General features: G+C 41.3%; 1 protein-coding gene across 1 annotated transcript in view; it reads right to left on the bottom strand.

Moving 5' to 3' along the window:
• Nucleotides 1–22,812, bottom strand: part of AKAP12 (A-kinase anchoring protein 12) — a 156,610-nt gene that overhangs the window by 100,369 nt on the left and 33,429 nt on the right. The window contains exon 2 of the mRNA XM_060240836.1: nucleotides 1,687–1,804. Coding sequence (XP_060096819.1) covers nucleotides 1,687–1,804 — 118 coding nt within the window. The remainder of the gene's footprint in view (nucleotides 1–1,686; nucleotides 1,805–22,812) is intronic.

Below are 22,812 nucleotides of genomic sequence, written 5' to 3'. Positions count from 1 at the left end.
AGTAGTTCACTTGGGCATATCTGGAACAATGTAAAATACCTAAACATTGACACAATTATACAGGAACTCTTAGAGGTATTTTGACTTCCTGACAATGGGTTTTCCTTGTCAGCTCAAGAAGCCACAAAAAATCCTTGAAAAACAAAACCTATGCCTATGTGGACAAATTTTCTGACAGCTCTAACCACAGCACTAATGCCTTGTCCAAGGCCACTTTATTGAGATATCAACTAACAATGTTTCAAAGAGGGGGGAGGTGAAAGGAAAATTCAGGATATTTTACACAAGGCCAAATCTAATGCAAGTCCAGGAACAGAGATGCCCACAGGGACCTGCAGAGTTCTGTTTTCCCATTTCCCCTTCTCCCACATATGCACATGTATATACACACAGACAACATGAAGACTCACTGCAGAGAACACAAGGACCACACTTAAATCTTGAATGTCTGTGCAATCCCTTATTCTATGCACCATGAAATTATTTGTGCTCTGAAGTATGAGTTACTAGCAGGATGCAAAGACAGAGAGCTGGATGCAATAGACCTTTATTCTGTTTGCATGTTTGGCCAGGGGTGCGGCAGGCAACATGAATCCTATGCATGCTGGTAATGTGGCTGTGCCTGGACTGGTTAGATTACTGAATCATAGAATCATAAGAGTTGGAGGGGGCCATACAGGCCATCTAGTCCAACCACCGGTTCAATGCACAATAAACCTAGAATCCCTGACAAGTGTTTGACCAGCCACTGTTTGAAGACTGCCAGTGAAAGGGAGATCACCACCTCTTTAGGTAGCCAGTTCAACTGCTGAACTACTCTTACTAGTTAGATTAACGTGCTCTACATGGGGCTGCCTTTGAAAACAGTTTGGAAACTTCCATTCAGGCAGCAACCAGGTTACAGTCAAAGACAGGAATACGGGGATCACATCACTCCAGTGCTAAAAGGTCTACACGGGCTGCCCAATTCTTTCTAGGCTCAATTCAAAGTTCTGGTCCTTAACTCTGAACCACTGAATGGTTTAGGGCCACAATACTTGGAAGGATTACCTTCTCCCATATTTTCCATTTCACCAGTTAAGGTTGACTCATAAATCCTGTTCTCGGTGCCTCTGCCTCAGAGGTGAGGCAGGTGGCAACTAGAGACAGGCTTTTTTCAGTAGTAGCACCTTGCTCATGGAATGCCCTTCCCCTTGAGACCTGGCACTCTGCTGTCTTTTAGGTCAAACTGCTTCTGTTCACCCAGGCTTTAAATTAAGGGGTCTTTACTGTGAAACTTTTATTTTAAGCGGCTGAGTGAATTGCTGCATTTTAATTAATAACTTTTAATGATTTGTTTTTATTATGTTTTACTTTGTAAGTTGCCTCAGGCAGGTTCCCTGGAGGGAAGAGCATGAAAATTGCTCAATAAATAAATAAAATTGGTCATTTGTATTAAATAGAATCAGCATTGATCATATTTGGAGTGAAGACTGAATCTGAGCACTGCCCCCCTAACATACCAAGAGGTTTACTACCATTAACATGGATGTTTTTTGTTGGGAGGGAGGGTGGGACACATACAAATATCTGAATCAGGAACCTGAGAATCTGTAAATGATAGGGAATGGCCTATGGTCTCAACTTCAGGTTTGCCTTTTCCACAGCCTAGTGTAAGATCTCCTATCATTGTAGATGTCTCCTTACCATCTGTTACGACTACTTCTGCTTGTTGTCCGTTCAGGTCCTCTGGCTTAAGGCTGAGTTCCACTTGCTCTTCTGCAATTCCGTTAATACTGGATATCTGCCCATTCTTCTGTAAAAGCTGCATTTGCCAGATTGAAGGTACAAAAGAAGGAGAAACACTTAGGTCAATAGTGTCAGACTTCAGCTAGAAATAGCATTACACTTCCCTTTTTCTTCCCAACCTAAAACAAACATACGCATTTAAGAAAATGTATATGTTCTTAAATTAAGAAAATATTAAAACATTAGTTATATTATACTTGCTATTTTTATAACAATTACCTGTGAAGCTGCTGCAGGACCAAAAGTGTTTTTTAAAGAGAACATCATTTGAAAATTGTAACGTAAAGTTCTATGTATTGCCATAATAGAAGAATTTAGTCAAACTGAAATTTCAAAGTGTGATATTTTAATTGGTATTTTGGGGAAGTTTTATAAGTGGCTGCAATTTATTTTCTGTTCTTCACTGTTTAGTGCAAATACAGGTTGGTAACTTTTTAAAAATGGGATAAAAATTGTTTTCAAAGCATTCTTTCTCCCACAGATTATTTACACATGGAAGTAATTGGGTTTCATTGCCACTATAAATGCCTTCTCAGTGGCACAAGGCAAAATTCCCCATTCTTTCTCTTCCAGTCTGCCATTTCCTGCCCCTCCCACCTTCCAAAGAATCTGCTAGTTTTCTGTTAGTAGCTGGTGTACATCTACCAATTATAATGTTTTAAATGACCAGCAAAAAGCTTGCTGGTGGTTGATGGGGAAGATAGAAGGCAGGAAGGGAAACAGTATTCACTGTAGTCTGGGAGATACAGAAATCTGCACCTTTCCCTTCATGCTTTCTACAGGTCCACTTTGGAAATGATCTCTGAAGAACTTTCATACCATCACAGGTTTGGGAAAACTTACAGCAAAATCACAGAAACCCTGGAAGGGGGATGACAATGACAAGAGAAAGCCTGAAGAAGCTGCAGAAGCAAAGCAGACCAAGAATTCTTTATGGGCATTAGTAAGAATGTCTTTAAAGATGCAATCCCATTTGAAAATTATGTGAAACCCTGTGGATGGGTCTCTATGGACACCATCTTAAGTCTTGTCCCCTTGAACAACTATGCACCATGATGACATATCTTCAAGATACACTCACATATCCTGAAAATCCACTGCTATATCTGGAGATAATCCTGTGCTAAACTATGTTAGCACAGGCCGGTGTAACTCTAGTGCCAGTACAGACTGGGACAGTGTATTGAAATTAACATGAGAAAGATCAATAAGAGGTTCTCAATGTATCATCTGTATCTGTATGCCACCCTGAGTTATTAGAGATGGGAAGAATAGCTGTATCTTAAATTAAAAACTGAGAATACCAAACATTTAGAATACACTGTTTACATTCTTGATATAAAATGAACAGAGGTAAATATTATAACAGCATATTTAAACTTTAAAAAGAAAATTCTCCCATGAATTGTTTCTTTACCAAGGGTACTTCTCATACACTAACTTTGTGGGTCAATGAAATCTGTCTCACTGCATTAGTAGTTTAAAGTAACTCATTTTAATTTTCACTCACATTAACTGCCTCATTTCTCTGAAGGATCTATAAAGCAGTTTGTCCAATTAGGTCTAATTTGCTAAGCAGTATTCTTACTGCCATTTGTAATAGTTAGTCAGCTTAGTCAGTCAGGTTTAAAACAATGTTTTGGGACATGAGTGAGAAACTTAATAGAACTAATAGAACTAAGGACATGGGAAAGAGGATTAAAGGAGATAATTCTATGCCTGTTTGCTTTTTTTTTTTACCTCTCTTTCAAACTGAGAAGGAGTTGCACATGTCTTATTTTATCCTCACAAAACCACTAATAAAGACTGGACTGGTAGATAATTTGTCTTAAACTAGACAGAGAGCTTCATAAAAAGGACTAGAGATCTGAGTCTGGAGCTTTCACACTTGAATCCAACTTTGTATCAAAAAATATTCTTAATAACTGTCACTATGGGAAATTATGGGGATGACAAAGAAATTATAAATCCCACAAGACACTAAAGTAATGTAAGACAACTGGTCTAAAGCTCACGTTCAATTATCATAATGTTTGTTTCTGTCAATGTCAGTAGAGTGCCCAGGGCCTATGTATTTTTCTTCCTACCCAGACCTCCCCATAGAAAAGTGATGAGACACCACGTTTAGCTTTAAGCAATATAAACAAATGTGAATTAACCAAACGTACCATCTCCCCACAAAAAAGCAATGAAAACTTCTTGGTCTCAAGTGGCATTATTAGCCTGGTGATGACTATAGAAAGATTTACCCATTATCCTGAGAAAACAAGGGGAATGTGGTTAAGTCTTCCTCTATTTCTAATCATCATCATTCTTAGCATTCCTCATGCCAGACCCAGGTCCATTCCAAGGATTCCACATACCAGATCCAAATGCATTGGTACTAATTTTGCTTCATTGTCTTAATCCTTTTAACATTGGTCAAACTTAAAGCGTTCTAAAATAAGACAGATACAGCTGTCTGAACAACTGATTAAACTAAACTTAAATTGTACACTGAAATATTTATTATTTTCCGTTAACACTTCTGCATTGATGCATTACTTAGCATTCAACTGTACCATAATCTGTCATACTAAAAAATTCCTGAAGTGGTAAGATGATAATCATTTCAATTTAGATTTCTTTAAAAAAATTAGTTGTAGGATGATGGCAGTTGGCCAGAGAATGGCAGATTATACCCTTTGGTAAAACAAACCCCAACAAAATATAGTATTTGTCTTTTTGGCATAACATCTGGCAAAGGCTTCAGTCTACTGAAACAGCATTTATCTTACAAAATCACCACTTTGAAATCTGATCCACAAATTTACCAACACTGTTGATAAAACTATACCAAACTGAACCCTATATTGCAGCCACAGCAAAAAAACAATAAAGCATTTAGTGGTCAGTTTGCAAACTGCCGTAACAAACCCCAGAAATAACATAAGATCAATCAAACCTCCCCTGAGATCTATCTCCCACTGTCCTAGCTCTTCACCCCTGCTTGCTGGGCAGCAAATCTACAGCTATGCTTGCTAGCACAGGCATAAGAGATGGGCAAAGGATCACAAAAAAGCATAGAACAGGCCATGCAAGACAGACAATCCTGCTTCTTAGCTTTCAAAGGGACAGGCACTCCATCCAGAAAATGATCAGACAATCCTATTTCAAAATCTAGGAACATTCACTCAAAACAATTAGATTAATTTGTTAATAACAAAAGAAACTGTATGGTGTAACCTGACAATGGCCACTTAGCTGTATGCACAAAGCACCAGTAAGAGAACTGATGGTAGGGCTGGTCAGCTATTTGGAATCAGAAGAAACTTAAAGTTTCTATCAGGGCTATTGCCAATTTTCCCCTGAGGGTAGATGCATGGAGCCCTAGTGGGTAGAATGAAATAGGAAAGGACGTGTAAAATCCATGCAATCATGTAGTTTCTAATCCAGCAAGGAATGTATGTACAGAAGTCTGCTTTATGTGTGCTCCTAGTATTAACCCTTCTGAAGGTGATGTGGAAAAATAACATCTAAATTATATTTTATCAAGAAATAAAATACTTCTCAGTATGTTACAGTGCAATCCTAAGGAGAGTTACTCCAGTCTAAGCCCTTTGAAATGAATAGGCTTAGACTGGAGTAGCTGTCCTTAGGATTGCACTGTTAGAGCTATAACAGGTTAGGTGAATGATGAGCAGGTGGTGAACAGAAATGTTACATGTTCTCAGGAAGCATTGCTCTGGAATTATGTGTTGCAAATCTACTTCACACATGCAGTGATGCAAATGACTGGTCATTAATCTGGGCTCCGCATGAGAGTGAACAGGGTTAACTGTGATTGCATATGGAGTGGCTATACCACTAGCCTCTATACAAACTTTCTTTTTCTTTCTTTTTATATATATATATATATATATATATATATATATATATATATATATATATATATATATATATATATATATTTCCATATTATTAAATGTACCAGTACTTTGTAATCATGAAGCATTAAAGGAAGGTGCATCTGAACTGCAATACAGGGATTCTCCTGTGATTTGTAGGTGCATTTATTTTTCTAAGCTGACTTTCAGGGTCTGTCACAAAAACACAGTTGTTTAAACATGCAAGGCTGTCACCGCTGTTATTTGGCATGCACTCAAAAGTACAGCATAGTTTCTGCCATCTCAGCTGGCAATCTTTTTGGAAAAAACAGCCCTAAATATTTACAGTCTAGCAGACTGACTGTAGGAAGTTCAATGAATAGCAGTTACAACAGTAGCTAAGGCAGAAAGAATTACTATGTCAAGCTCCCATAAGACTGAATTACTGTACTGAGCAGTCCAGAAATCTATAAAGTAAAGAGCTCAAGGGCTATTCATCTGATTCCCCTCCTTCCTCACAACCTGCAGCGATATGTTGTTTCAACCGATTTCTTCCAATGTTTGCTAACTGAGGACAAAGCTGAAAGAAACTCTTTGCACTTTCACATGGCTGCTGTTTTGCTTCCACTGCTTTATCATAGTAAATCCACATCACAGCCAACACTGTGCTACATCCCTTACAGATGTGGCACAGTTACCATCCATGTAAATATGACACCGCAGTGAGAATGGGCAATATCTGATGTCCTCTGTGGTTGTGAAAGTAGAGTGGCATTTAACAGCCATAAATTAAAGAACATTACAGGACCAACCTATGAAAAAGCCCACTTTGAAGCACACTTGAAGTGGTGATGCCAGAAAGATCTTGAGAGAGGTTTATGCAGAAAGTGCTGGAGAAAGCCAAGATTGGGCAAGTAGGTAATATTGGGAGGGCACTGTACTCCTCTAAGATCATTACTGAGGAGAAAACAATGTTACACATTAAGTCACAATACTGTAGGACTGGATAAAAATAATTGTGGCAGTATGGGAAAAAACGCAGGGTAGGGACAAAGAAAGCACTAGAAAATGACAGTTTCTGAAGAGTATCATCTGGATTGTAATAACTGAGTGAACAAAGTGTTAGAATAGTGGGGGAAATCTTGCAACTGTATGATTGTCTCATAAATTGGGTCATATATACACTGTATTAACATTAGGTTTTTAAAAATATGTTTTTTGGAAGAATCTATCAAAACCCATGTGATTGTTCTGCCCTCATGCAGATGTGGCCACACAAAGAGCCACAAAAGCCATCACATCCCTTCCGCCTTGGTGCTAGCATACATAGTAGCAGAATACCAGAACAGTGGAAGAAATAGAAGATATATGTAGTCTCTTGCACCCCCTCAATCAAGCAAGCTTAGAAGTTGGATAAGAATGTTGCACTGCATGGGAAAAACAGGCTCAGTTTATCACTTTACAGGGATCCCTCTATGTATAGAGATTATGCCTGAATGAAGAAGGATCATATCCCATGTACAAAGCATAATGAAAATGAAAGCTCATAATTCCATAAAATTAAATATCTAGTTTCCTGATCTCCCAATTGATGCTTCATGCATCTTACTTTTTTTCTTGACCTGTATCTAAGCCTGACTGAGCTTTTTTGCCAGCTATAGAATTGTTGTGGAGACCTTTGGGTACCTTGGAGACGAAACAGAATTGAGCACCAGATTAATTTCTGGGTTTCTTAGTAAATCCCAAGCCTGAAGAAATGGATGAATGAAACAGAAATAATATGTTAACAATCCTATCACAATCTACAATTTTTGGGATTTGAAGATATATTTGTTCCACTGTGAACCATACCTGTGAGAGACATTTCTATGAGACATCTAGTTTATTAAATATTTTGATATACAATATGGATACTACAGTCTAATAATTTTGGATCACATATACCTCCAGAGGTTTTTGGTTTGCCCAACTGGAGATTGGCAACCCTATAATTTAACTTTTAAATTGTACAAGCATATTAAACCCGGGGTGTCAAATATGCGGCCCACGGGCTAAATTGGCCCCTGGAGGGCTTCAATCAGGCCTGCGAGGCTCTCTTCTTCCCCCTCCCCCCACCTGTTCTCACCCTGCAAAGTTTGGAGGCTTCCAACGAGCGAAGATCCCAGCTCTTTCTGCCTTCTGTTTGCAGAGGCTCAAGCAGAAGCAAAGCTGCAACGAAAATGTGGAATGGATTTCCCACTTAGGCCTATGGGCAGAGCAGACTGGAATTGGAAAAACACTCCACGTTTTCCTTGTAACTTTGTTTCAATGGAGAGGCTTAACTTCCCAGTGTTCCTATGGCCAGCTGAAGCTTCCTGAAGTTGTGTCATTGCAAATCAAGTGTGGATGCTTTGAGTCAGCGTTGTCTCTTCTCAAATGGAGCGAGAACTAGTGCCTAATAAGTATTCTAACTTGGGAACCCACAGCCAAAGGGAGATATTACATTGGAGAGCCATTGCTAATTAGAGTAGTTTCCAGTGATTCATAGGGAGACAAGATGTCACTTTGGGGTTTTCTCAGAAGTGGGATCATGCTGTTGTTGATAGCTATTTTTTTAAAGTCCTTTTACCACTCACTTGCCTACATAAGTATGAAAAGCTATTATGAGTAATTCACCCACCAATTTATGTGTGTCTGTGTGCGCGCGCCTGTGTTTGAGAAAAAACAGTAGGGTTCCTTCTCTTCAACTGGCACAAAAAGAATTTTCATTCACAGCAGGGAGGGGCCAGTTACAGCAGCAGATAAATAGGCTGCCGCCTTTCCACCTGCAAATACTCTTCACTCTTTCTATTCAAATTAGGCTACAGTGAGCTCATACGATAGAATGGACTCTGAGGGAGAGGGCGTTCCTCCTGGGGAACCACTGTTGCCAGTCTCCAGGTGAGGGCTGTAGAAGCTGACTTGGTGATTTCCAACCAGCCTAACTTGCCTCACGGGGTTGTTGTTGTTTGGATCAGAGGGGAGAGGAGACAAGAATGATGTAAGCTGATATAATAGTTGAGGACTCCTCCCTAATAAACAGTTGGTCTGAAAGGTCTCACTACAGCCCTCTAAGGCAGGGCTGGCTTGCCACTAGGCAAACTAGGTGGTTGCCTAGAGCGCTGGAAGGTAGGGGGTGATGAATTGGGCTCCCCCCTCCTGGTGCCCATGGCAAATGCCTAGTCCGCCTCCCTCCCTCCCTCCCCGCCGCAAGCCTGCCGCTCTGCAAGCCCCCCTGCCGCTGCCCTCCTTTCCTTCGTGCTGCTGCCAGGCAGCGCCATGCTCCGTCACCACTCCCCCCCCCTGTGCCGCACTACACTGAGGCTGGTCCTTACTGGCTTTGATGTGGTTGGCGCAGCTTCTACTTCTTTGAAGATCCTGCGATGCGAGAGGAGACTTCGCTCCCCCTCACTTCCGGTTTTAGGAAGGAGGGGGAGCAAAGTCTCCTCTTAGCGGGATCTTCAAAGAAATAGAAGCCACGCCAGCTGCATAGAAGCCAGTAAGGACCAGCCTCAGTGCAGCGCAGTGCGCGGGGGGGGGGGCATGATGGAATGAGGCACTGCCTGGCAGCGCTGCAAAAGGAGGGAGGGTGGTGGGGGGCAGCAGCTGGGGAGGCAGCGGGTAGGGAGCCTGCCTAGGGTGCCACAGCTCATGGCCCAGTGCTGCTGTAAGGCAGAATTCATTGGGCCCAGTGCTGACTAGGTCTGCCAGTTCCAGGTTGGTAAGAAATTCCTGGAAATTCTGTGGTGGATTTTGAGGAGGGCATAGGCATTAGGGCTTCAGAGTGGGGACTGCCGGACCAATGTCCTTACTGAGTGATTTCGGAGCAGTCACAGATTTCCAGCCTAACCCACCTCACAGGGTTGTGAGAGAATGTTGCAAGCTACTTCCCCGCCCCCCCCCCCCCCCCGTGGAGAAAGACAGCATATGTGGAGGCTGCAGGGAGGGGAAAGGAGATGGAAAGCTCAAGTCAGAGGGGCAGATAAAGGGAAGGAGATAGGTTGCCAACTCCAGATTAGAAAATTCCTGGATATTTAAAGGCTGGGGCCTGAAGAAGGTGTGGTTTGAGGAGGGGTGGAACCTCAGACAGGTAAAATGCCATTTCCTCCTAGGGAACCACTGGAAAGCACTCAGATTTACAACTGCTCTCTAGATAGCAGAGATCAGCTCCCCTTGAGATGGGGCGAAGTTAATGCCTTCGCTTGGGTGGGTGAGAAGACAGCAAGGGTGGCAGGCACTTGCCCAGAGCCTTCTTCTAGAGCCCATTGTATTTTCCGTTGTATTTTTCTAGTCATGAATATTTCATGTAAATACGTTTAATAATTTAATAATCCTTCTAAACATAATATTTATAATATCCATGGTCAAAGATAAAACAACACTGTGGAAACCCTTCATAGCTCATGCTACTACACATCACATGACTGAACTCTAATGATATGAAGGCAAACCACAAAATGTAAATTACAAAGTAGCATTAGAAGTCCACAATCTCAGTCTCAAAGACAGCTTTTAAAAGATCACTGTAGAAAACACGTCTCATATGTGATGATCTTGGAACAAACCTCAAAGGAAATCTGCTCTCAAGAGTAAAGTTGCAATCTAAGAACAAGTATATAGAGTGAAAAAATACAATAACAGTTCGGAACAAGCAACAGACAGTTCGGAGCAAGGACTAGGATGCACCCTTCTGGATTGGAGATCGTTTCATATGATAACTAGTTCAACTTGCTTCCAACAACGAGTTCACTTTCACAAATTCTTAGTCAGAACTCAACAAGCATACACTGAAAGTTTTCCTCCCCCAACCAGACGGTTCAAAATGTAAAAATATTACAGGGTGCCATCTGAGATTTTATACATCTAACCAGGGCTTTTTTTGAACAGGAATGCACAGAAACACAGTTCCAGCTGGCTTGGCATCAGGGGATGTGGCCTAATATGCAAATGAGTTCCTGCTGGGCTTTTTCTACAAAAAAAGACACGTGTGAAACAATGGTGATGTCAAGGGGTATGGCCTAATATGCAAATGAGTTTCTGCTAGGCTTTTTCTACAAAAAAGCTCTGTATCTAATTAATTTATTGCATTGTTTTAAATGATATGTTGTTTTAACGCATATTGTGTATCACCCTGAGCCCAGTGTGATTCAAGAAGCTTTATTACTGTTTCAATTGATGTAGACACAGTCTGTTCATTACTTCAATATGTTCTTCTATAAAAGGAAAAATCACTTTGAGGATTCACTTTGAAGATGTGAAGAATCTTTGCGCAGGAACAATTGAGCATTTATATGCTGTTCTAAGTCATTGTTTATTGGTGGAATTACTGAACTAACTGTAGTGCCTGCATGCACATTACTGATTGGTGCTTTTCATGCACTTTTGTGATTGAATGTATCATATGATATTAGTGCCTGTGAGCATATCTGGTGGCTTCATAGCAATTTTGCTTGGTCAGTGGTGTTATTACTAACAGTATTAAGAACTTAAAGGAACATAGAAAAGACAACAAAAACATTATTAAAATTGGATTTTATGATATGGCATTTCACACGCCAAAGAAACATTACTGAAGCAGTTCAGCTTCTTATTCAGTGTTTTTTTCCCTAGCTTTATCATTTCCAGAATCTGGCCAGACAGCCATAGAAGGCACTTTACACATCTCCTTTAGCAAGTCATTCCACAAAGTGGTGGCAACTATGGAGAAAACTGTAACTCTAACAGAAAACAAATATTCCTTGTGCAAAGACAGAATCACTAAGAGATAACACAATTCTGACATGAAGGTGTATTTTGAGAGAGACAGACCCAGATCATAAATGGCTTTATAAGTCTAAACCCACATGTTAAATTATGCCCAGAAACTAGGGCTGCCACCCAACAGGAGACTGGGAAGAGCAGGGACAATGGGGTGTGTCTTAATACTGACAGTGTGGCATCATTCAGTGCAAATTCTTGGACTTCAATAGATTAAAGGTGTAATTGTACTTAGTGTTGCACTGTAAATCATTTTTTCTTTCAACAACAAATTCAGAGAAACGTGGAGAATCAAACAGTCTAACGCTCAGTTAAAATAATTATTGAGCATTAGTGTTTTAAGAAAAGCACAGGGACTCTGCTTTATCATTTGACTTCCTTATCATTCAGAAATGTTTATGGTTGCTTTGTTAGCAATTCTTTCTCAAGGTTGATGTCTATGTGTGCAATTATGAAGCAGTAAGTATCTTATCTTCCAACTACTGCACAGAAAATCTGGATTCCATCAAAATCAGTGACAGAGTACTTATTATTTCAGAATTGTACATATATAAATATTACTCTGTGTCAGCGTTTTTGAAGATTTACTAACAATGCAAAAATAAGCAAGATTGTTTTGAAATATTATTTGTTTTCTGTGGCATTAAGCAGCATTTTTCTGTGTCTGGCAGCTATGTGAAAGTTTTCTTTGGAACTAGCAACCAGCAAGTGAGGCAAGGATAATTTTGAAAAAGTATTAAGAGCAGAGGTTTCATAATATCACAAAATCCACAAAAACTGTAATCCTAGAGATATTACAACAGTAAGCAGCTCTCATTTCTGTACTCAAATTATGAAATTAGTTAACAGTCAGCTCATCTCCATCTTTATTTCTATAACCCTGGGTAATAACAAATCAGAAAGCTTGTGTAAGGAAAAAAGGTTCTGTAATAAAACCTATCCTAGAAAATGTTCACTTGTTCATACCTCCCAGACAGACCAAGAACTATGTTATGCCAGTCCTATGCTACAACCTATTCTGTCATTTCAAGATTTCACATATGTAAGGCCTTTAATATTTGCCACATAGTGCCAATTCACACAAACACACATGAATGATTAGGAATTCAGATACAAAAGCATGTTAAGCTAGCTTCCACAAATGGATGCCCATACATTCTAAAAGTGGAGCCTCCTTGTCAAAGTTTGGACAACTCTGCACTGAAATACAATTTACTGCATGTCCAATAATGTTTGACAAACAGCTGCACACAGCTAGCCTTAATTCAAGACAACTGATCACCTGGGCTTTGCAGCCAGCATTCCTGCTGCAATACAAGAGAGAATCACGGACAAAAATCCAAGCAAAAGAAGAAATCCATGAACAATTACTAATAAATACAATTGTTATAACTGATATTACAAAAAGATAAACAAGTAATTCATAGACAATTTCATCAAGATTCAATAAATATGATAGGTATTTCTTCATATTTGAATCAGAGCTATAAATTGATTAGAACAGAAACAAAGTCCTAGAAAGAATGCAAAGGTCCTTTTTCAGCATATTCCAAATGGAGTAGATGTTCCAAACAGTCCTCTACATGGATAGCAGCATATTCCACATGTTTCAATGTGATGACATCTTCATCCAGGACGGAAAGGTTTGAACAGTCAACAGGCTCTCAAATATTTTTTTACAGGGTATCTAGCACAATGTCTTGTAAATGGAGAAAACTCTCCAAGTTGCTGAGAATTTCTGCGTTTGTATGACTGCTGAAAATTCTGAGTTTGTGGTTGCTGGGGAACTGCTGTTTGTTTCGTTGAGTGGGCTGAAGGTGAAGGTGATTGTTGCTGATTGATTAGGAGTAGCTGTGTTCCCCACTCTCCTTGCATTGTTAAGCTGCGCCTTGCCAGAGGCGCGAGCCTTTGGCACGAGCCGAAGGGCAAGAGCTAAAAGACTCTTGGCCTGTGGCTCTTGGCCTGGGGACTGTGTAAGGACCAGGAACCCAGATCCCTATTTTGCTTGTGCTCCCAATAAGGTAAGTTGACCCTCCAGAAGGGGAGCCACATAAACCAACAGGATTTAAAGGGGACTGTATATATATTTTTAAAAAGCTATAATGAAGGTAGAATGCCAGTAGGGGGATGGGGGCTTTCCAGGGTTTTTCACTAAGTGTCACATGTATGACTATCTGCCCAAAGGACAGAAGTCTTGGGTGTGTGCTCGATGCAAGGAGCTCCTGGTCCTCAGGGGACGAGTTTATTTATTTGGTAACTTATATCCCGCCCTTCCCACAAGTGGCTCAGGGCGGCTTACAACAAACAATAAAACAATAAAATCAGAACAAAGTTATTACATTTAAAATCAGACATTTAAAACCTAAAAAACCTTAAAATATTTAACATTAGAACTATACAGTATAATCACAGAAATCTGGCAGCTACATTTATCTAATCAGGCATAGGCTAACCGGAAGAGGGTTGTCTTACAGGCCCTGCGGAACTGTTATTTAACATCTATGTGCCACCTCTTGCCCAGATTGCCTGAAGGTATGGGCTGGGGTGTCACCAGTATGCTGATGATACCCAGCTCTATCTACTTATGGACGGCTGACTGGTCTGCGCCCCAGAAAACCTGGATCAGGCATTACAGGCCGTGGCTGAGTGGCTCAGACTGAGTGGACTGACACTGAATCCTGCGAAGACAGAGGTCCTTTGTTTGGGCCGTCGGGGGCCGGGGGGGGGGAAATCCCCCTGCCAGCTTTTGGCGGTGTACCGCTGAGGCCAGCGGACAGGGTCAAGAGCCTGGGGGTGCTATTGGAGCTGTCCCTAAAGATGGAGGCTCAGATAGCCTTCAGTTGGTGAGCAGGAGCCCTTTCGCGCCAAGGAACCATCCCTGGGCAGGGAGAGAGGAGGGGTCTTGATAGTTGGTAATTCGATCCTTAGGCAAGCAGACAGCTGGGTGGCAAAACCGCATACTGACAGTATGGTGACTTGCCTGCCTGGTGCGAAGGTAGCGGACATTACGCGTGTAGTAGATAGGCTGATAGACAGTGCTGGGGAGGATCCAGTGGTCGTGGTGCATGTTGCAGGGAAACGATGCAGGGAAATGCAGTCGTGAGGTCCTGGAGGAAAAATTTAGGCTGCTAGGTGGGAGACTTAAGGCCAGGACCTCCAAGGTAGCCTTCTCAGAAGTGCTACCTGTTCCACATGCAGGGCAGGAGAGTCAGGCACAAATTAGAAGTCTCAATGTGTGGATGAGACAATGGTGTAAAGAGGAAGGGTTTAAGTTTGTTAGGCACTGGGATGCTTTCTGGAACAAGCGGGAGCTATACAAAAGAGACGGTCTCCACTTGTCCCCAGATGGAACCAGGCTGCTGGCGCTTAAAATCAAAAAGGCGGCAGAGCAGTTTTTAAACTAAATCTTGGGGGAAAGCCAACAGGAGATGAAATGTCTCTGGTTCAGCAGGATTCATCTCAAAGAGATGAAGGGTTAGCTGTTACTTTTCTACCGGGTACTTTTCTACAGGTCAGAGTTGTCCACTGAGATGGTGACAAACAGTATGGACTGTCTGCCAAAGTCTTGAGGCGGCAGGAGGAAGGTGGCAGGCCTAGCTTGCCTGGGAAATTACAGATGTTTGTATGCAAATGCTAGAAGTGTTCGAAGTAAAATTGGTGAGTTGGAATGTTTAGTGTTGGGAGAAAACATAGACATTGTGGGAATTTCAGAAACTTGGTGGAATGAGGAGAATCAGTGGGACACGGTGATTCCTGGATATAAGTTATATCAGAAGGATAAGGAGGGAAGGGTTGGAGGTGGGGTGGCTCTGTATGTCAGAGAGGGTATGCGGTCCAGTAAGACTGAGGTCAGAGAATTAGATTCCCTTCTATAAATGCTTTGGGTTGAAACAGAGGGCCCAAAAGGAAATTTAACTATGGGAGTTTGTTATCGCCCACCAAATCAAAAGAGAGAGGACAATTATAATATGATGGAAGGATTAAAGATAGTGGCTAAACGTAAAAACTGTGTCGTAAGAGGTGATTTTAACTACTTGCAGATTGATTGGGTCAATATGTGTTCTGGTCAAGAGAAAGAGATTGAGTTTCAAGGCACTCTCAATGACTGTGCTATGGAGCAGATGGTCTCAGAACCTACCAGGGGTGGGGCGATCCTGGATTTGGTCCTAAGTAATGCCCAAGACTTGGTGAGAGATGTAAAAGTGATCGCACCGCTTGGGAGCAGTGACCATAACGTTACTGATTTCACCATTTTTATAAATAGAGAGTTGCCCCAAAAGACCGGCACAACCACATTTAACTTTAAAGGGGTAAATTCTCTGAGACAAGGAGGCATGTGAACAGGAAACTGAAAGGAAAGGTAAATGCAGTCAAAACCCTTGGGGAAGCTTGGAGGCTATTTAAAACTACAATCCTAGAAGCTCAGATAAAATATATACCACAAGTTAGGAAAGGCACAAACAGGTATAAGAAAAGGCCTGCATGGTTAACAAACAAAGTAATGGAAGCTGTAAAAGGTAAGAAGAACTCCTTTAAGCGGTGGAAAGCTAGTCCAAGTGAGATTATTTGTTTATTTATTACATTCGACTTATATCCCGCCCTCTTCGCAAGCGGACTCAGATGAATAAAAGGGAACACAGACTGTGGCAAATCAAATGCAAGACTGTGATCAGGCAGGCAAAAAGGGACTATGAGGAGCATATTGCAAAAAACATAAAGACCAACAGTAAAAATTTCTTCAAATATATTAGAAGCAGGAAACCAGCCAGGGAGGCAGTGGGGCCCTTGGATGACCAAGGGGTCAAAGGATTACTGAAGGAGGATAGGGAAATGCCTGAGAAGCTGAATGCATTTTTTCCCTCTGTCTTCACTGTGGAAGACAAGAAGTGTTTGCCCGCTCCAGAACCACTTATTTTGGAAGGGGTGTTGAAAGACCTGAGTCAGATTGAGGTGACAAGAGGAGATCCAACAACTGATAGACGAATTAAAAACTAATAAGTCACCAGGTCCAGATGGCATACATCCAAGAGTTCTGAAAAAACTCAAAGTTGAACTTGTGGATCTTCTGACAAAAATATGTATTCTTTCATTGATAATCTGCCTCCGTTCCTGAGGTAGCAGGTAGCAAATGTCACCCCCATCTTTAAAAAGGGTTCCAGAGGAGATCCGGAAAATTACAGGCCAGTCAGTCTCACTTCAATACCGGGAAAGTTGGTAGAAACCATTATCAAGGACAGAATGAGTAGGCACATTGATGAACACGGGTTATTGAGGAAAACTCAGCATGGGTTCTGTAAGGGAAGATCTTGCCTCACTAACCTGTTACATTTCTTTGAGGGGGTGAACAAACATGTGGACAAAGGAGACCCAATAGATGTTTTTATCTTGACTTCCAGAAAGCTTTTGATAAAGTTCCTCATCAAAGGCTCCTTAGAAAGCTCGAGAGTCATGGAGTAAAAGGACAGGTCCTCTTGTGGATCAAAAACTGGCTAATTAATAGGAAGCAGAGAGTGAGTATAAATGGGCATTCTTCGTAGTGGAGAACGGTAAGCAGTGGGGTGCCGCAGGGCTCAGTACTGGGTCCCATGCTCTTTAACTTGTTCATAAATGATTTGGAGTTGGGAGCGAGCCAAGTTTGCAGATGACACTAAATTGTTCAGTGTGGTGAGAAACAGAGAGGATTGTGAGGCACTCCAAAGGGATCTGTTGAGGCTGGGTAAGTGGGCATCAACGTGGCAAATGAGGTTCAATGTGGCCAAGTGCAAAGTAATGCACATTGGGGCCAAGAATCCCAGCTACAAATACAAGTTGATGGGGTGTGAACTGGCAGAGACTGACCAAGAGAGAGATCTTGGGGTCGTGGTAGATAACTCACTGAAAATGTCAAGACAGTGTGCAATTGCAATAAAAAAGGCCAACGCCATGCTGGGAATTATTAGGAAGGGAACTGAAAACAAATCAGCCAGTATCATAATGCCCCTGTATAAATCGATGGTGCGGTCTCATTTGGAATACTGTGTGCAATTCTGGTCACTGCACCTCAAAAAGGATGTTATAGCATTGGAAAAAGCCCAGAAAAGGGCAACTAGAATGATTAAAGGGCTGAAGCACTTTCCCTATGAAGCAAGGCTAAAATGCTTGGGGCTCTTTAGCTTGGAGAAACGTCGACTGCGGGGTGACATGATAGAGGTTTACAAGATAATGCATGGGATGAAGAAAGTAGAGAAAGAAGTACTTTTCTCCCTTTCTTACAATACAAGAACTCGTGTGCATTCGACGAAATTGCTGAGCAGTCAGGTTAAAATGGATAAAAGGAAGTACTTCTTCACCCAAAGGGTGATTAACATGTGGAATTCACTGACACAGGAGGTGGTGGCGGCTACAATCATAGACAGCTTCAAGAGAGGGTTAGATAAAAATATGGAGCAGAGGTCCATCAGTGGCTATTAGCCACAGTGTGTATATATATGTGTGTGTGTGTGTGTGTGTGTGTGTGTGTGTGTATATATATATATATATATATATATATATACACACACACAAATTTTTTGGGCTACTGGGTGACACAGTGTGTTGGACTGGATGGGCCATTGGCCTGATCCAACATGGCTTCTCTTATGTTCTCTCACAAAACTATGCCCACTTTTTTTGTGTGTGCAGGGTGTTTTGTTAATATATTGTCTGTCCATATATGACAAATTATCTGTAAGCCATTTCCTCTACAAAAAACAAACCTCCCTCTTTCTTGATTTCTTCCTTTCATCATCTGGCTGCATTACTGCAAACCCCAGAGGTCTAAATTGAATAAATTAGACATTGCTCCATTCCAGCCAAAGAAGTTATGGAAGTAAAGAACCTAAACTGCTGTTATCAATCAAGGCTCTCAAGAATCCCACTGACATACAGAGAAATGCCAACAAATAATTCTATAGAAAATTCATTTAAGAGTGTATAGAAATTTAGAATATATCTCATTCTCAATATTCGTCCCATGTAAAAATAAACCCTTGGCACATCTGAATAGATGACTACATAATTAATAGAATTATGGACATTTTAAAATGTATAATGCTGTGCCTCAAGAAAAAAATTAAATGAAATTAAGCTCTTTATAAAGTTTTTTACAAAATATGGCAAATCAGACATTCCTCTTGCTGAATCATCATCTTGGACTCAAGAGACTAAAAATATCTGGAGAGGAGAGGGTGACACTGATGGACCACAGAAGTGTTGATGGAAAGAGAATGGGACTCAGCTCTATCAGAACTGTTCACTAAGAAAATTGTTAACTAAGCATCTTCTCCATGGTCAGCTGACAACTACCATGTTTGTGTTTTTGTGTGCCTACACAGGAAAATAAGAAATGATTTGCGGATCGAAGTCTTATTGGAAGTACATGTAAGTGCAAGATATCAAATTCTTGCCCTTGCCCTAAATATTTTTAAAACTTTTATCTTCTGTTTTAGCAGATAACATGAGAAAAGCTCCCTTTTATGAAAGGTGGCTGCACAGACCCCAGGCATCCTGCAGTCTATTCTTTACTAAAGCCACTGGTATGCTTCAAATATCATAACAAACCATGGTTTGTTACCTCAAAATAATCTTGGAAATATTCTGCTTTACTTACACACACACACACACCCTATCCTGTAATTAAGTATTTCTCTCTCTCTCTCTCTCTCTCATTTTTGCCAACTACATCTTGTCATTTTCTCTACAAACTCCAAGATTGCAACCCACATATTAATTACGGTTTTGAGTCTGAGTACGGCAGCCACAGCACAAATCGTAGTTTTTGAATCAAAAACTATAACTTGTGGAACAAAAACTCTTCTTTGTCACAAAAGTGGAAATGTCTTGCCTGTCATCATATAGAAAATGGGCAACTGAAACAGACAGTAAGATCATCCCCAGCCCCCATGATACTGACAAAAGTGCAACTAGGACTGCCAGGCATCCAGCATGCAGTCCTCATTATCTGCCACTAGGGATAGGCATGAACCACAAAATGAACTGCAGTGACCATGAACCAGGCCAGTTTGTGGTTCGTTTTTGAACGGATTTGTCCCTTGGTGGTTAATTTGTTTTTGCAGTTTGTTTTTCCAAACAGCCTGGCACCAATTCAATCCAATTCCTAGGCAACACTTGGGGTGGACTTCTGGGAGCCCTAGAAACACCCACAGCAGTTGTCCATAGCTTGATTGATGGCTCTGGGAGCCAATTACGGAGCTCCCATTTTGCTCTATAGGAGCAGACACCCTGACTCAGCTGCCTTCACTTTGCAGTACAAAGACAGAAGAGTTAGTTATTGTGAGAGCTGAAGCTGAGCTTTCCTGTGGGGGGCACCTGCTTTGAGGGACTATAACTTGAACACTCCAAATCCAATCTTCACCAAACATGGAGGGCAGGTGAAGGAGAGCCTACTGAAGACTCCTGGTGAGTTTGGCTTCTCTAACTCATGAGGGGAGTGTTCTATACCTTCCAAAACAAACAAACCACAAACCAGTTCAGGCAATCAAATGAACCACCATTTTCCCAGTTCATGCACATGTCTACCTGCCACCACCCCCAGCAGCAGTGGGACTAAAAAAGAATACAGCACATCACTGCCCCAGACAGAGAGTTTCATCAATATGCGGTGCCTAAAAGCCACTGATGGACCTCTGCTCCATATGTTTATCCAAACCCCTCTTGAAGCTGGCTATGCTTGTAGCTGCCACCACCTCCTGTGGCAGTGAATTCCATCTGTTAATCACCCTAATTAAGATACTGAAATGGGCGTTTGAGAGAGAACTTGGCTGGAATTTTCAGTTGGCTTATCAGGAAGCTGCAGGAGCAGCGGAACGCAATTAAAACCGGTGTTTGCATGAAGGCAAGAATTTTTCCTTCGGAAGCCAACAAGCAACTGCGGGACTCCTGTGGAACTTTATTGTTGAGTCTTAGTACTCTATTTGGAAAATTAAGAGACTTTGAGGGGTCCTCCCTGAAATACTGTACTTGAGACTCTTGTTTGGCTTTAATTTCTGAATGTATGCTTCCTTTTGTTTGCTGTTCATTATATGACATAATATAATATACTTAATTTTGTACAAACTATTCAAGAGTGTGTTTTGCACAATATTTTTGATATATTTGTATGCCACCACCTCCTGTGGCAGTGAATTCCATCTGTTAATCACCCTTTTGGGTGAAGAAGTATTTCCTTTTATCAGTTCTAACCTGACTGCTCTGCAATTTTCAGAGTGTCCATGAGTTCTCATATTGTGAGAAAGGGAGAAAAGTCCTTCTTTCTCTACCTTCTCTATTCCATTCATAACCTTGTAAACCTCTATCATGTCACCCCTCAGTTGACATTTCTCCAAGCTAAAGAGCCCCAAGCATTTTAACCTTTCTTCATAGGGAAAGTGTTCCAACCTTTTAATCATTCTAGTTGCCCTTTTCTGCACTTTTTCCAATGCTATATCTTTTTTGAGGTGTGGTGACCAGAACTGTACACAGTATTCCAAATGAGGCTGCATCATTGATTTATACAGGGGCATTATATGATACTGGCTGATTTGTTTTCATTTCCCTTCCTAATAATCCCCAGCATAGTGTTGACCTTTTTTTATTACAGTCATACACTGTCTCAACATTTTCAGTTAGTTATCTACCATGACTCTAAGATTTCTCTCTTTGTCAGTCTGCGACAGGTCAGTCCCTGCCAACATGTATTTATAGTCAAGCTTTTTGGCCCCATTGTGCATTACTTTGCACTTGTCCATGTTGAACCTCATTTGCCACGTTGACGCCCATTCACCCAGCCTCAACAGATCTCTTTGGAGTGCCTCACAATCCTCTCTGGTTCTTATCACCCTGAACAATTTAGTGTAATCCGCAAACTTGGCCACTTCACTGCTTACTCCCAACTCCAAATCATTAATGTGTAGCTCTAAGAATCACCAGAAACAATATGGTTTTACCACAGAGTTTCTGGAGATTTATTGAGCCACCCAACACTGTGTCCAAGCTTTCCCAGAATTGATAAAATGGCACAGAAAACTATGTGGCTTGTTTCCCTGCCCCCAACGTTCCCAGTTGAGCTATTCAAAGTCCTAAAAGATGATGCTGTTAAAGTGATGCACACATTATGTCACCAAATTTGGAAAACGCAACAGTGGCCACAGGATTGGAAAAGGTCAGTTTATATTTCAATCCCAAAGAAGGGTAATGCCAAAGAATGTTCAAACTATCGCACCACTGCAGTCATTTCACATGCCAGCAAGGTCATGTTAAAGATCCTACAAGCTAGGCTTCAACAGTATGTAGATCGGGAACTACCAGAAGTTCAAGCTGGGTTTCGGAGAGGTAGAGAGGAACTAGAGATCAAATTGCCAACATTCACTGGATTATGGAGAAAGCACAGGAGTATCACAAAAACATCTGTTTTTGTTTCATTGACTACACTAAAGCCTTTGATTGTGTGGATCACAACAAACTGTGGCAAGTCCTTAAAGAGATGGGAGTACCATATCACCTCACATGTCTCTTGAGAAACCTGCATATGGGTCAAGAAGCGACTGTCAGAACGGGATATGGAACAACAGATTGGTTTAGAATAGGAAAAGGAGTTTGACAAGGATGTATATTGTCACCATGCTTATTTAATTTATATGCAGAGTACATCATGCGGAATGCTGGCCTGGATGAAGCAGAAACTGGAATTAAGATTGCCAGGGAAAACATCAACAACCTCAGATATGCAGATGATACCACTCTAATGGCAAAAAGTGAGGAGGACCTAAAGTACCTCTTGTTGAGGGTGAAAGAGGAGTGCACAAAAGTAGGCTTGAAACTCAACATCAAAAAAACTAAGATCATGGCATCCGGCCCCATCACACCTTGGCAAATAGAAGGGGAAGACATGGAACTAGTGACACTTCACATTTCTGGGATCCAAGATCACTGCAGATGGTGACTGTAGCCATGAAATTAAAAGACGTTTGCTCCTTGGGAGGATGGCTATGGTGAACCTGGGCAGTATAATAAAAAGAATAGACATCACCCTGCCAACAAAAGTCCGTATAGTCAAGGCGATGGTATTCCCAGTAGTAATGTATGGCTGTGAGAGTTGGACCATAAGGAAAGCCGAGCGCAGAAGAATAGATGCTTTTGAGCTGTGATGCTGGAGAAGACTCTTGAGAGTCCCTTGGACTGCAAGAAGTTCAAATCAGTCAGTCCTAAGGGAAATCAACCCAGATTGTTCCCTGGAAGGTCAGATGCTGAAGATGAAGCTCAAATCCTTTGGCCACCAAATGAGAAGGGAGCACTCCCTGGAGAAGATCTTGATGCTGGGAAAGACAGAAGGCAAAAGAAGGGGACGGCAAAAGATGAGATGGCTGGA

Source organism: Heteronotia binoei, chromosome 1 (assembly GCF_032191835.1).
Source record: "Heteronotia binoei isolate CCM8104 ecotype False Entrance Well chromosome 1, APGP_CSIRO_Hbin_v1, whole genome shotgun sequence".
NCBI classification, from domain to species: Eukaryota; Metazoa; Chordata; class Lepidosauria; order Squamata; family Gekkonidae; genus Heteronotia; species Heteronotia binoei.
The sequence above is the reverse complement of the archived record's forward strand: the minus strand, read 5'-3'. Positions and strand labels throughout refer to the sequence as shown.